Genomic DNA, 15,943 nt, shown 5'->3' on the forward strand with positions numbered 1-15,943 from the left:
TGTAGATCTCTTTGTGTCTATTTAACTTGGAGTCTATTGAGCTTCTTAGATGTGTAGGTTAATGCATTTCATGAAATTTAGACAGTTTTCAGCCATTATTTCTTCAAATATATTTTCTGCTCTATTTGGTACTTCCATCATGCATATGTTGGTGCACTTAATGGCGTCCCTTTATTTCTCTGAGCCTTTATTCATTTTTTCTTCATTCTTTTTTCGATTTTTCAGATTGTTTCATCACTATTGATATCTTTTCAAGTTTGCTGATTATTCTGCCAGCTCAAATCTACTGATCGATCTGCTCTAGTGAATTTATTATTTTGGTTATTGTACTTTTAAACTCCTGAAGTTGTCCTTTGGCTCTTTTTATAAATATAATTTTTATTTCTTTATTGACAGTCTCTATTTGATGAGACATTATTATCATACCTTTACTTTTTTAAACACAGTTTTCTGTAGTTCTTTGGGCATATTTATAATAGGTACTTTGAAGTCTTTATCTGCTTAGCCTGACATCTGAAACCTCTCAAAGGCAGTTTCTGTTGCCTTTTCCCCTGTATATGAGTCATCCTTTCCAGTTTCTTTGCATGTTTCACAATTTTTTGTTGAAAACCAGGCATTTTAGATAAGATATTTTAGCAACTGTGGATACTAAGTTTCCCCTTCCCTCTAGGATTTGTTGTTTGCTTGCTTATGTATTTGTTTAGCTCTTTGGCTGGGCTATTTCAGGGACATCTATTTCCCCTGTGGTGTGCAGACTTTAATGTCACTCCTCAGAGGACTCAGCCTTGGACATGTACACTGTCACCCCAATCCTCCTGGAGTGACAGTGTTTTTAGTTGGCCTGTCTTTGATGAAGTTTCTAGATGGCCTGCCTCTACTGATATCACACTCAGCTCTTAGCTTCCACTAATTAGTATATGATCACTCTGTTCTTTCAGTAACATCCTGGAGGCATAAATTACTACATGGTCTGATCCAATTAAACTTAGGCCCCTTGGCCAGGGTAGTCTTATAGGTCAGTCTTTGAGGTCAGGTCAGACTTCAAGAGGAGCCCTTCTTGGCTGTCTCTTTCCCTGGTTTTCTCTGATAAACTGAGCTTTGACCTACCATTTGGCTTCTTGCTCTCATCCAGTTACCCCCATCCTCCTCTTAACTGCACACCACTAAAATCTTATTTTCAATATGCCCTTTAGGCTTAAATTTCCCCATGTTCTGTCCCAAATAAGCTCAGTCTCCTTAGGAAAAGCTATGGAATTTTCTGTTCTTACAGATTGATTTTCCCCCAAGGAAGGACCTTTGCACCAATTCTGTGGATTGAGTGGGTAGAACCCACTTTGCAGAGTGACATCCCCCACCTATAAGCAGAATGCTGGGTAATGGCAACATGCCCTGGTCTTCTTGGCTTGCCTTGCTCAGCATGGAACTTCTGCCCTACCAGTGATTTTGAGTGGGACTGACTCAGGCCTTGTGTTCTTGGGCTGCCATGCCTGGGGCAGATCTTCTGATCTATGAGCAGGGACTGAGTGGTGGAAGGGAGCTTCAGACTCTCCACCATTCTTGCCTCTAAGACAGCTTCAGCAACACAGAGCTGGGTGAGATGAGGAGTGCTGGTGTCCCCCAAGCCCCGCCGCCCCCCACACACCCTAGGAGAAAGCTTAGCCCTAGCAGAGAGCTGGGGGAAATACAGTCCTGTGTTCGTAGCTGCACCCACGAAGAGTAGAACTGTCATCTTGCTGAGGTGGGGAAGAGAGGACAGGTCATGCTTCAGATGTCACAGATGCTTACTGTTCTTACCTAGATTTCATAGATTTTCCCGAATAAATGTTTCTCCATTTTTTTGTATAGCCTTAGGACAATTTCAAGAGACTTGAAATCGTTTTGTATTTTATATATTTTTTATATTTGAAATTAAACATTTTATTTTGAGGTAACTGTTGACTGACATGTAGTTCTAAGAAATAATACAGAGATCCCATGTACCCAGTTTCCCCAAATGGTAACATCTTGCATGATTATAGTATAATATCACAACTAGGATATTGACATTTCTACATCAATATACAGAACATTTTTATCACCACAAGAACTTTATTTTTTTTAATTTAATTTAATTTAATTTTTGGCTGCATTGGGTGTTCATTGCTGTGTGCGGACTTTCTCTAGTTGCAGCAAGTGAGGGCTACTCTTCATTGCGTTGCACAGGGTTCTCATTGTGGTGGCTTCTCTTGTTGCGGAGCACAGGCTCTAGGCACGCAGGCTTCAGTAATTGTGGCATGTAGACTCAGTAGTTGTGGCTCTCAGGCTCTAGAGTGCAGGCTCAGTAGTTGTGGTGCATGGGCTTAGTTGCTCCACGGCATGTGCGATCTTCCCGGACCAGGGATCGAATCCGTATCCCCTGCACTGGCAGGTGGATTCTTAACCACTGCGCCATCAGGGAAGCCCCACAAGAACTTTTATAATGACAACTACTTCCCTCCTACCACCAGCCTCACTTTATCCCCTAGCAACCACTAATCTAGCCTTCATTTCCATAATTTTTGTCTTTTCAAAGATGTTATATAGGTGGAATCATACTAGTACGTATGTCTAGAACTTCTAGCATTATTTTGAAGAGTGGTGATAGTGGACATGCTTTAACTGCTTCTGATCTTAGGGGGAAAGCATTCAGTCTTTCACCATTAACTGTAATGTTAGCTATAGATTTTTGGTAAGTGTTCTTTATCAAGTTGAGGAAGTTCCCCTCTATTCCTATTTTTCTCTATTGTTTCACTGAAGAAAGAGTCCACAGGTCTCCTCAAAAGCCATTCCAAATGTGCTCCCTCTATTGGCCATATTTTTTAAGGTACACAGCTTTGCAGAGGAATCTCAGGTTCTCATTCAATCTTTGAGCCTGGTTAGCTCTATTCATGTCCATTCTTCTCCTTCCCTGCTTCGCTCATGTTGGCCTACCAGATGATTGGTCTCCCTGCAAAATGGTGACTCTCTGACCTACATCTTTTATTTAGTTCTCTTCCCAGGACTATGCTTTTCCTGATGAACTCCCCCTTCTGAAGTCTTACACTATGTCTCTTTGAACAGTTGTTCTAAGGTCAAGGATGTGTATTCTAAAACTTTTAGCACTTTAAACAATCTTTTCTTTCACATATGGATATTTAAAATAACTTTTCCATTTTGACCCTTTTAAATGGAGATTATTCAGTCTCCAATGACCAACCCATGTCAAGACTGGTCAACTTTGTCCAACAATCCATAGTCCTTCTAATCAATGCCTTCTGGTCATATACTTGATATGATTAGACAGAAGTAAATTAGAAAGAAGTAAATGCCACCTAGAGATGTGAAGAGTGTGCTACAAGGTACTATTACCTCAGAAAGGTCATGACATTCTGGGAATCTGGTCCTTTTCATTACATGTTGAATTGAATAAATCTGGTCAATGAGACATCAACAAAATTCACAGGAGACTGATATACAAATAAGTAATATAACTGTCAAGTGGAATCAAAACTCCTTTTATCTCATTAGTAAACTTTGCTTATAGAAAATATCTTAACAGAAAACTAATTATTATAAACAGTATATTTCTCAATGAGCATGAAATCAGAATAAGAGATCTTAGCACAATCAAGTTTTTAAATGATAAAACAGATATTTTCAGTAATTTCTAACTCCATTACTCCAATTTTTATGTAACCCCATTTTTCCCTACAATATCTTGAGAAAAGTACATAGTTATAAACTGGGTAACCCCAATTTACAGTTGGAGAAACAGACACTCTGTGTCAACAACCTGTACAAGATCCTTGAGGAAGTCAGAGGTAGCCCCAGTGTAGTAATAAAATGCTCCTCTCTGCTAGTCAAGGTGAGATGGCTCTTCCACTTAGTTTGCATTTCTGGAATGCAAAGCTCTATTTCCAAAATTAGATGTTATTGAGCATAGGTATGTGCTGTCAAAAAAAGGTATGCCCATTTTTTTCAGTCTGTATTCAAGTGCCTGAAGTTACTGTTACCAAAAATACAAACTGTCCAGTATTCTTGAAGCTATTCTGTCAAATATATAAACCAGATTCTGTGTTAAGTTATATAAGATTTGCATGAATACTCTCCAGATGTTTGATGTCACAGAAAGAACTTATTCTGTTGTTTGGGATTCCTCAAAACCATATTCTCTTTGTTTGCATATGACAGGGCACCCCGGGACATGAATGCTAAAAAGAAAATGGACACATATGACACTCTCTAGGGAAAATAAACTTTGCCACATTGTAATATAAGATGAAGTTAAGGAGTGTGATGTGACTTTAGAATATATATATATATATATATACCTCAAAAGTGAAGTAAAATGTTCAGTACTTTTCACAGAGCCATAAAAAAAAAAAAAAAACGCAATGTGTATCTCTTTAGCTGTTTTGTAATTAATGTTGATTACATGAGAGCAAGAGAAATAACCAATGCCAGAGGATCTTGGCCAGCATCCATTTTGAGTATTCAGAGCCAGTTTTTACATATTTTGAACGTGTATTCTTTATTATCAGACTGCAGAGTTTGATATATATGCATAAGATCTACCCTTTTATTTATATTGTTTAGATCATCTCTCTCCTTATTTTTGCCTGCTTGATCTATTTTGTTATTAAAAGTGGTATATTAAAATTTCCTATTATTAGGATGTTTCTACCTATGTCTCCTTTCATCTCCTGTAGTTTTGTTTCATAAAAGTTGCTGTGTTTGGGCTTCCCTGGCGGCGCAGTGGTTGAGAGTCCGCCTGCCGATGCAGGGGGCGCCGATTCGTGCCCCGGTCCGGGAAGATCCCACATGCCGCGGAGCGGCTAGGCCCGTGAGCCATGGCCGCTGAGCCTGCGTGTCTGGAGCCTGTGCTCTGCAATGGGAGAGGCCACAACAGTGAGAGGCCCACATACCGCGATAAAAAAGAAAAAAAGTTGCTGTGTTATTTGATGCCTAATACTCACATATTACGTCTTCATTGTGGATTATGGTTTTTAGCACTTCTTTGTCATGTTTTCCTGATTTCATACTTGAATTCTATTCTACCTTATCAGGATTTGCTACCCCTGTTCTCTATGTACATTTTCCTGGTATACTTTTGCACATGCTTTTAGTTTTGGCCTTTATGAGTCACTTTAAGTGTGTCTATTACATATAGCATGTACTTGGGTTTTGTTTGCAAGTCAATTGGAAATTTTTTCTTTAAATAGGTGTTATATTCATTCACATCTTAAGGTGAAAAAAAACACAATAAAATTGCCTTTATTAGTATACAGTTTTAACATACATACAGATTCATGTTACTTTACCATAATCTGAATATAGAATAGCTCCCTCACATTTCCTCCATGGAGTCAGTTCCTCCCTCCCACCTAACTCCTGGTACACACTGATCTTTTTTCTGTTGCTTTAGTTTTGCATTTTCTGGGATGACATAGATATGTGTTATAAATGGAATCACACAATATGTAACCTTTTGAGATTGACTTCCTTCACTCAACATAATGCCTTTGAGGTCCATCTGTGTTTTGCATGTGTCAATAATTTTTTCTTCCTTATTTCTGAGCATTATTCCATCAAATGGATGTCATACAGCTGTCCTACAGTTTGTTCATTTGTTGGAAGAAAATGAGTTGTTTATAGTTTTTGGAGATTATGAATAGAGCTGAGATGCACATTTGTATACAGGTTTTTGTGTGAACGTACATTTTCATTTCTCTGGGATAAATGCCTATGAGTGAGATTGTAGGGTCACATGATATGTGTATGTTTAACTTTATAGGAAACTGCTAAACTGTTTGATACAGTGGCTGTACCGTTTTTTATTCCCACCAGCAAAGATTAAATTTCTAGTTGATTAGCTTCCTTGTCAGCACTTAGTATTGTCAAGTTTTTTGTTTGTTTTCCCATCTTCTGTGGTAGCTCAATGTAGTTTTAATTTACATTCCACTAATGGATAATAATGTTAAGTATCTTTCATATGCTTATTTTCCATCTATATATACTCTTTGGTGAAGTGTATGCCCAAGTCTTTTTTTTTTTTTTTTTTTTAACATCTTTATTGGGGTATAATTGCTTTACAATGGTGTGTTAGTTTCTGCCCCATAACAAAGCGAATCAGTCATACATAAACATATTGCCCAAGTCTTTTGCTCATTTTTAAAATTAGGTTGTTTTTTTCCTTATTGTTCCTTACTGTTTAGTTTTGAGGGTTTTTTACATAGTCTGGTTACAAGTCTTTTGTTGTATATAACATTTCCAAGTCTTTTTCTCCTGGTCTGGACCTTATCTTTTCTTTCTCTTAATTGTCTTACACAGAGTGGAAGTTTTAAATTTTAATGAAGTCAAATTTATCATTTTTTTCTTTTGTGGGTTGTACATTTAATGTCATATTTAAAAGCCTTTGACTTACTCCAGGTTACAAAGATTTTCTTCTATGTGTTCTTAAAAATTTTAAAGATTTTTTTTTATAGTTCTATGCTTTACATCTAGACCTATGACTGATTTTGAACTAATTTTTTATGAAGTTGGAAGGGTTTTGCCTATAGACATCCAGTTGTCTTAACACCATTTGTTGAAAAGACAGTGCTTTCTCCAGTAAATTGCCTTTCCGCCTTTGTCAAAAATCAATTGGAGGGGACTTTTCTGGTGGTCCAGTGGTTAAGAATCTACACTACCAATGCAGGGGCATGGCTTCAATTTCTGGCCGGGGAACTAAGATCCCATATGCCATGTGGTGAGGCCAAAAAAAAAATATATATATATATATATATAGAGAGAGAGAGCACATATTTATGTGGGTCTATTTCTGACTCTGTCTTCTGTTCCATTGATCTACATGTCTCTCTCTTCACCAACACAGCACTGTCTTGGTTATGATAGCTTTATTATAATAAGTGTTAAAACAAGGTAGTGTGGGTCCTTCAAATTTATTTTTTTTCAAACTTGTTTTAATTATTTTAATTTCTTTGTCTTTCGATATAAATTTTAGAATCATTTCTCTTATTGGAATTGCATTGGATCTATAGATCCCATTCATAATAAAATATGTGGAACAAACTTTAAGATTGTAAAACCTAATGATATAATGGGCACATATGAACCAACCAGTCAATCAAAGAAGTGGAACATTAAAACTTGCATCTATTTCTGTGCTTTCCCTCTACCTTGTATCCATAACTACTTTTTCCTTTGATGCAGCTAATTACTCAAGGGCAGACATTCCTATCTGTTGAATTCTTAGGTCTTCTGAATCACCTTACCTTCCACTTGTGATTTGGCTGTTAGAATTTTACTTCTTATGATGGCCTCTTCTAAAAAATGTCGAGAGTACAAGAGGAGATAAACTTCATACTACTTCAAAAAACCATATTTTTTAGTTGATACTATGTTGAACTAATTTTTCAAGTTAAATATTAGGTTAAAAGAGGTTTAAATTTTAATCTTAAATAAAGTAATGGAATTGAAATAAGTAATTAATACAATTATTCAATCATTTATTACTTCTAAAGTTCCATAGGAATGTACCAGTACCTTTCTTATGGCACCTATAATTCTCTACATTGCATCACATTTATTTATGTGTATATCAGATTTAGTTTCCTCCATTTTATTAAAATATAATTGTCATTAAACATTGTATTAGTTTAAGGTGTACAACATAATTATTTGACTATGTATATATTGAAAAATTATTACCACAATGGTTTTAGTTAACATCCATCACCTCACATAGTTACAATTTTTTCTTTCTTGTGATGAGAAATTTTAAGATCTATTCTCTTAGCAACTTTCAAATATACAATATAGTATACTTAACTATAGTTACCATATTGCACATTAATCCCCAGGATTTATTTATCTTGTAAAACACCCTCACCCATTTCCCCCTCCAGCTCCTACCTCTGGCAACCACCAATCTGTGCTTCACTTCTCAAACCTAGAGCAAAACCTCTCTCTGTATTGCAGTAGTGCTTCATACCAAGTCTGCCACTCAGTTAATTTCGAACAAATGAGTGAAGTATATTTTTACCTCTGTCAATATCATCCCAGAGTTCAGTTGAATTGTTTTGCCATTTCTTTGAGATTGTATTATGTAGCTTTTGAACAAGGACTAAAGATGTAAACAAAGATCATGAAAATTAGTCTGGAGAAATGAAGCAGCAGATATTTCTAGACCCAACTCATTGTGTTAATGACCACCTAAGTCTCAGTACTGTAGTCAGTTGGATTTTTGTCTTTCCTTTCCAGCTGAATGCTTCCAAGAAACCTTGAGCAGGGAGGTAAAGAATAAATGGAAGGGTAAACTATTAGGTTGTGAAAACATTGCATTCCCCCAACTGGGGCACTCAGTAAGTGGTCAGCCACAGGAAACCTACACCACAGAATATAGTTCCATTTCTTTTATTTGGTGAGAGGCCTATTTATGAGTTAAGGTGGGATGAAGGTATTCAGTGCAAAATCTGTATGAGATGACTAAGTATTAACCAGTAGAATATATCCTTAGAATTACTTCTTTTCATTCAAATATTTACTAATATAAAATTCTGATGTGTGTAGCGTTAGTGTCATTCATTATCACAAGCAGGAAGGGTTTAGCTGTGTATTTGTGTATTAACTTTTACAATGCTAAAATTTAATATTTATAATGTTGCACTTCATTCATCCATTTAAAAACACTTACTGAGTGCCTAGGCCTTCTTTTGGACTCTAGGAATACAGCAATGAAGCACACATACAGGTCATATTCTAAATTTCATAACCAGATGACGTATATAACAATTAATTTTCTTTGAAATTTATCTAAAACAAATTATTTCTATTTTGGGGAAAATTCTCCATATATTATCATTGTATTATAAATGTATTTGAATCTCTATTTTGATTTTAAATAAGAAGTATATAAGATTCCTAAGAAATCTAACTTAATAAACTAAACTGATACATAATTTTTTAGCAGTTGTAATAATTCATATTATAAATATATTTGAAATCTATTTAGTTTGCTTTCATGACAAGATAATATTTTCATTGACATAACATAATCTTTAATGTTTTATCACTGTCTTGCTCAAGATTCCTGAGTCTTAGGCCATAGGATATTGTGATGTAATCTAAGATTGTCCTAATATCGCTCTAAATCTGTATGTATATTAAACATTGGCAGTAGGCTTAATTAGCTTTCATTAAATACTTCAGCTTTTCAGTGTATAATTCTGTACTGCAAGATCATATACATGTGCCACAAATTTTACCAATTTTAGTCAGGCACTTTCTTAATTAACAGATATTTAAAGTTTATTTTTAAATAAATTTATTTATTTTATTTATTTAATTTTGGCTGTGTTGGGTCTTCGTTGCTGCATACGGGCTTCTCATTGTGGTGGCTTCTCTTGCTGCAGTGCACGGGCTCTAGCGTGCAGGCTCAGTAGTTGTGGCACACAGGCTTAGTTGCTCCGCGGCATGTGGGATCTTCTCGGACCAGGTATTGAACCCGTGTCCCCTGCATTGGCAGGCAGATTCTCAACCACTGCGCCACCAGGGAAGCCCTAAAGTTTAATTTTTAGCAGAGATAGTCTAGAATATTTTGACATGAAACTGGTTCTTGTGTCTTGAAAATAACTCGATCATAAAGCCACTAGGGGGCTCACATACCATGTGTGTAAATCATGTGGCATCAGACGTCCACATAACACTTCTGGGCTCTTAAAAGCGCATGATAGCTGGGGCAATAATATCACATTCAGTAGTTTTGTGTGGTAGGTTAAAAAGTAACATTCTTAACACAAAAGGTAAGGGCACAGTAACAGAAGATTCTAGGAAATACATTAAACAGGTGTAACTTAGGGAAATTAGCAACGAGGGGTCAAAAATTGAAACTGGAGAAATGTTAAAGTCTGGTTGGTATCAATCCCTGTGAACACCCATTCTGACTGGACTTGCTGTTGCTACAGGAGCATAAGCTCTAGCTGTCAACCCTAGAGTCCTAGTGTTGGACAGAATTACTTTTGCACAAATTACATTATCTGGTATTATTTCAGTTGTCTCTTGTAATTGAGAAGACTTATTTGTAATCAATTTAAAAAGTCTTTAGCCTGTTCATTTTCTTTAGTGTAAGGTTGTATCAATATTCTTTCATTTTCTAAAGAAAGAATCTTGAAAACCAATTCGAGTCCTTTCTTACATAATTCCAATTCAGGTGTTTCTAGCAAAGTGGATGCTTAAATATTTTATGAATTCCATCTATTTTTATTTTGTTTTGTTTTCAATCCAGGGACAATTCAGCATTAATTTGGCTGGAACTGGAATGAAGATATCCAGTACAGCAAAGTGGCTTGCTCAGGGCAGTTATGCCTCTGTCATCATTCACAGATCACAAGTAAGTCCTGCTGGACCAAAAAATCTGTCTGAAATACTTCTGTGCTGTGAACTAGCATTAAAGGTCCTCTACTTTAAATTTAGAGTTATATGAAGTTAATGACTAATGCGTTATTGCATATGATGGACTATATTACATATAATGAAATATAACATTAATTTATGAAATTATGGAATTGGGTTCATTTTTATTCATGTGCTTATGTAGGTTTTATATACATACACATTCATGTTTAGCCTACATATATCTGAACATGAAATCAAATGCCAGAGCATATAGATTGAAGTAGCTCAAGTTTGGGGTTGATGGCTTGAAATGCAGGTACTTCAAAAAGAGGTAGTGCTTTTAGCTATATTCTAATTATTAAAGGTTTGTAGGTTTTAATATTTCAAAGTGAGAGGTAACTTTTTGGTTTATTTACCTCACTACTTTGATTTAGTGATGGAGCTGAGGTTGGAGCCATTTGTCATTTAACAAATATCCTTTATAGGTTCTTCAAGAATTAGGAATATTTTTTATGGTTGTATGCATATTTTCCTCTGTCTACCTTTATCTAGAGAACATTGGTATTTGGTTTTTACCTATAGCACATGTATCATCTAAAGTAGAATCCATTTAATTTTGATGCTGGTATGGGGTACTAGCACATACTCTTTATGAGATGGCTCCTAGTACTTGGAGCTCCCATGTCTTAGATAACATGATTCTATCTATAGTAAATCAGGATCTACATTATAAGTGTCCTCACCTATATTGCACATAAATCAGCACCATCAACAACCCCCTGCCCGCTCTAAGGTTTTATCATTTTTCTTTCTTTTGATAAAAGTGACTTCTGTTACACTCCTATTTATATGAATACTACTTATAAATGAAATTCAATTTTCTAATAATCAGAGACTAAAACATTATCTTTCTGAATATTATGAAATTGTGTTTCAATTTATAATTAAAGAATTTAAATTTTTATTATTTCTATCATATGGGCAAGCAGTAGGCTTTTTAAAAATGGCTATTTCTAAATATTTATTTGGCAAATTTTGGTCTAATCCCTTTTGGTAGAAGAATGGAAATAAATTAATTACCTAGTTAAAGTATATTCCGAGCAAGTAGAAAATGTAGAGAGTGCAATGAGATATTCTGACTTTATACAGCTTTTAGGTATCTTTTGGTTAAATGAGATCTGGCTGAGGGCAGCAGTAAAAATGAATATTTAGTACAATCATTACTTTTGCTTCTATTTAAGTTCTATTCTAAAGATTATTTGTTTGTCTATTTAATTGAGAGTTTCTCCCTCAATCAAAAATTTTGCACATGAAGGTATTTCCTGAGATCTATTGCCTGGTGTGAAAATGAGACTTGTGAAACCCAAATGTACTTATGGAAATGCACACATATTTTCATTTCCCATTAAATTTAAGCAAGATTAGGGGTTTACTTATATGATCCGTTTGCGAACAGGAATGTATATAAATTGGAATTTTTACTGCCATTCCTTTCTCTGTTTACTCAGACTCTCTAGAGTTTAGAAAGCTTTTGAAAGGAGAGGCAACTTCAAAAGCCCCCAATCTCAAAATATTCTTCATCCTCAAAAGTTCCAGGAACCCAAAGTTTCCTTCTCTACCCTCCTTCCTTAGATTAAAAAAACAAAAACAAAGCAAAACTTACCTTTTCTAGAAACTACAGGAGTTCAAGCTATTTTTGCTTTATCCTATCAAAATGCCTTTTGACTTTTGGACCTAAAGATGGAAGACAGTTTGGAAAGAAAATCTAGCATGTCCTGACCACCTTCTTCACCAGCCATTCCTCAGTAAGCAGCTCTGCTTTCCTAAAAAAAAGAAGAATCTCCCTTTTTAGTCCTTGTCTAATTATAATTCCTGCTTTCAGTCCAGTTTTATTCCCTGCCCCCCCCATTTTATCACCTTCTAAATATTTTCTTCAGGCTGTGTTTCTAATGCTTCCAGGAGATATTTGAGGTTAATATGACTTGGATTCAGTTAAGGTCAAGTTTGCATACTATCTTTTTTTTAGTCTGTGAGAATCTTATATAAAATCATGGCAATGCTGGACAACAGATTGGGAGAGGTTTTAATAAACTCACTGAAGCAAATAGATATCTTGTTGAAAAATAAGTGGGTTGAGATGAATTGTCTAAATTAGAGTGTGGTTTATAATCATTAAGTAGATAATATGAATCTCACATTATCTAATTCCCATGACCACAAATTTCAACTAATCCTGAAATGGCATGACCTTTGACCTCAAGTGTAATTGTTGTATGAAACCTTGGCTAATTATTTCAACCGCATGATTCAAAGCATTTGCTTTTTCTGCCCTGTGCACGCAGATACTAGCTTGTAACAGATTCTCCTGTATCTCTGCCTCTTCCTATTTTCAGGATGGAACCAAAGTCTACGGCAGATGTGGAGGGTTCTGTGGAAAGTGTATTCCTCACATGACTACTGGTCTCCCAATTCAAGTAATATGAACATTCAGAAGTGGGAAGTGAGTCCCAAAGAGGAGACATTCTCTGGAAACTGCAAATAGCTGGTGCTTGTTTCTTTACCCTTCCCTTCCTGAGATTTCCATGTCTAAAATGTCTGTGCCTTTTTTTCAGGGCGCTCATCAGGAAGTCACATCACTGCTTAATTTTTCAAGGGCTTCAAAATAAACTGAACGATATGTGATTCTAATCTGGATCCTTAAAAGGATATAGTAATTTATGGTAGGGTATACAGGGATGCTTGAATTATACCAAGATAATATTGCTGTTAACAGCTTGGACTGGACCACAATTACCTTATGCCTATAAACACACATGTAAATCTCTGCTCTGGTATCCTACTGTACAATGAATGTTTATTCTACTTGTTAAAATGGAGCAAGTAAAAATTAGGAAAATGAACTTATTTAAAACTGCGATAAACATATTGAATCTGTCAGGTGAATAGCAAATCAATAGTCACATCAAAAAAGTACATAGCCATTATACTTTCTACTGATACAGCTTAGATACTTTGTTTTATGTTTCCTTTAATTTTTAATTGTGCATTATGGTGCTTGAAAAAAATCATCCTAAAATATGGTATAATTTTGTATTTAAAATATATGCTTTGGTTAAATACTAAATATGAAATTTTGTGGGAATAATACAGAAGAAGATATGATATAGTAGAATTTGACTTAAAACACCTACCTCTAATTTGATTGTACTTATAAGAGAAATACATTGTTTTTATAATGTGTATATTCTATCATGTCTTTATAGATCTTATATATGTATATGTCTACTCTTAAAAAATTAATTTTCTCACAGTTAAGTACTGTATTTTATTAATCAAGTAGAAAAGTAAGAATTATTGACATGTTGAAGATCCTATTTTGGTAAACATAAAATTATGTTTACATTTGCAAAATTTTTATTAGAGACGTTCAAGTTATTTCATATCTGAGGTATCTCAAAGCCAGAACATAAAAGATAGTATAAAAATTAACTATTCATGGACAAATTCTCAGGTATCAAGAGATTTTTTTCAGGTGAATAATTTGTGTATTATATAATAATGTGATTTTAAAAGAATCATAGACAAATAATATTTTTCTATGGCAACCTACTTTATAAACCAAGAAAACTGAATCTACTAATAGATTTTTGCCAGTAAATAGTAGTGTACTAGTTTTGCCCACAAAGTTTTTCTTTTTCAAAGATTTATTAGGGGTATATTGTACCATATAAGGTACTAAAGCAATTTTGTGCCAATGTGGTTAGATAAACATTTAGGGATCTCTGTATCAGAAAAGAAGTATTTTGCACTATGTGCCTGAAACCAGTTACAAACATTATTACAAAATGTGTAACATTTTCTAGAAATGTTTTTATTCATAAGTAAAATCTTATAATTTATAAACATTTAAGTAATAAACTTGTTTGTGTGATATATTAGGACTTTGTTTTCATTTTCCTTTCAGGTTAAAAAAAAAAAAATTCTTCACCAAAAAGTCTATAACTCTAAAATCACTACAGAAATTCTTAAAAGATTTTATCCAAATTGTTGCAGCTGGGATGGAAACAGCTCCTATCCAGTGTATACCCTTCTCACGGAAATAATGGGCAGGAGGCTGACAAAAATTTGCAATGACTTCAAAAGCTTCTGTTCATAGAAGGGGTACACATGTATACTCATATTCAATTGGTCAACTTAAATCGCATGACCAAATCCTAGTCAATGGGGCAGGGAAATATACTACCTCTACAAGTGCAGGATGGCCAGACATATGGAAATGAGTGAGGACTCACAATCCTCTCCCAAGGGAGGGAGTAGATCCTTTTGAGCAATAATATGTTTCATCCATCCATCTTAAACTTCCCTAGAAATTGCCAAATTACTACTTTCTAAAGGGGTTAAATCAAGTTAAATTACCACTGGCAGGGTGTAAAAAGTTTAGAGTATCCACATCCTCAGTGACATGTGAAATTTTTTTCTGATCTTATGGGGCAGAGCATAGTATTTCATTGTTTGAATTTATATTTATTTAATTACTAGGTTGGATGAAGATCCTTTCATATATTTTTTGCTATTAGGTTCCTTTTTCTGAGAATTGCTTTTTTATTTTTTGTTCACTTTACCTCTCCTGTCCTCCACCTTTCCTGCCTTTCCCCACCCTCTAAACTCCACCCCCCAATAAAAAAAACAAAAAAGGAAAGAAACAAACATATAAGGGAGTCAGTTTTATGTGAATGTGATTTAAAACATTTGAGGATCTCTTATCACAAAGCATGCTTTTTGCACTGTACCTTAGTTACAAATATTACTATGCAGTGTATAGTAGTTTTCTATACCTGTTTATCATTTAAAGTGAAGCACCCTCTACATCTATTTTATCTATTTTGCTACTCCTTAAGGGGAAAAGCTTTCCCTGATCATATCAAAGGCCAGTCTGCCCATCTCTACTCTTGATTTCCTCCCACTCTGAATTACCCAAGACCTTTCTCCGCAGATTATTCTCTCTCCTTTTCCTTTCTCTCTCTACTGGCTCCTTTTTTTCATCCAGAAACCGTGTTCACCTCTCTTATATTTTAAAACAAAAATATGTCCTCCTCTGCCACCCCTATTCACTCTCTCTTCCTTTCACTGTCAAACTTCCTAAGAGAAACAGCTATCCTCCTGATCTCTTCATCTTTACCTTTCATTCAAGCGTTCCATTATAACGTGGTTTCCAGCCCTCAATATTTCATCGATACTACTTTCGCTAAAATCACAAATGAATTCCTAATTGCCAAGCACAATTATATATTTTGAGTTCTTTTCCTTTTGATGTCTGAATAGCGTTTGGCAAGGGTGAGGGAGAGTTCCATGAAATATTATGACAATAGCTGAAAGTATTGTCTATCATGGTACATATTTATGTGCACTTGAAAATAATGTGTATTCTGCAGTAATTTTGTATAGGTTTTATGTAAGTAAATTATGTCAAGTTAGTTTTTCATATTATTCAAATATTTTCTGTATCTTTTTTTCTAATTGCAGTATCAGTTACTGAGGGATACAGTTTTTC

At 34.9% G+C, this 15,943-nt stretch overlaps 1 protein-coding gene across 4 annotated transcripts in view; it reads left to right on the forward strand.

The window, feature by feature from the left end:
• Positions 1 to 14,311, forward strand: part of ADAMTS20 (ADAM metallopeptidase with thrombospondin type 1 motif 20) — a 203,604-nt gene extending 189,293 nt beyond the window's left edge. For 3 of the 4 annotated variants that reach the window (XM_027093467.1, XM_027093466.1, XM_027093465.1), the window contains 2 exons: positions 10,283 to 10,387; positions 12,786 to 14,311. In XM_027093467.1, the coding sequence (XP_026949268.1) occupies positions 10,283 to 10,387; positions 12,786 to 12,875 (195 nt within the window). In that variant the 3' untranslated portion in view covers positions 12,876 to 14,311. The remainder of the gene's footprint in view (positions 1 to 10,282; positions 10,388 to 12,785) is intronic. The other variant, XM_027093464.1, reaches the window with a different exon arrangement.
• Positions 14,312 to 15,943: the final 1,632 nt, after the last annotated feature.

The sequence above is a fragment of the Aethalodelphis obliquidens genome, unplaced genomic scaffold, assembly GCF_003676395.1.
Source record: "Aethalodelphis obliquidens isolate GAN/ISIS:26980383/991018 unplaced genomic scaffold, ASM367639v1 scaffold84, whole genome shotgun sequence".
Taxonomy (NCBI): domain Eukaryota; kingdom Metazoa; phylum Chordata; class Mammalia; order Artiodactyla; family Delphinidae; genus Aethalodelphis; species Aethalodelphis obliquidens.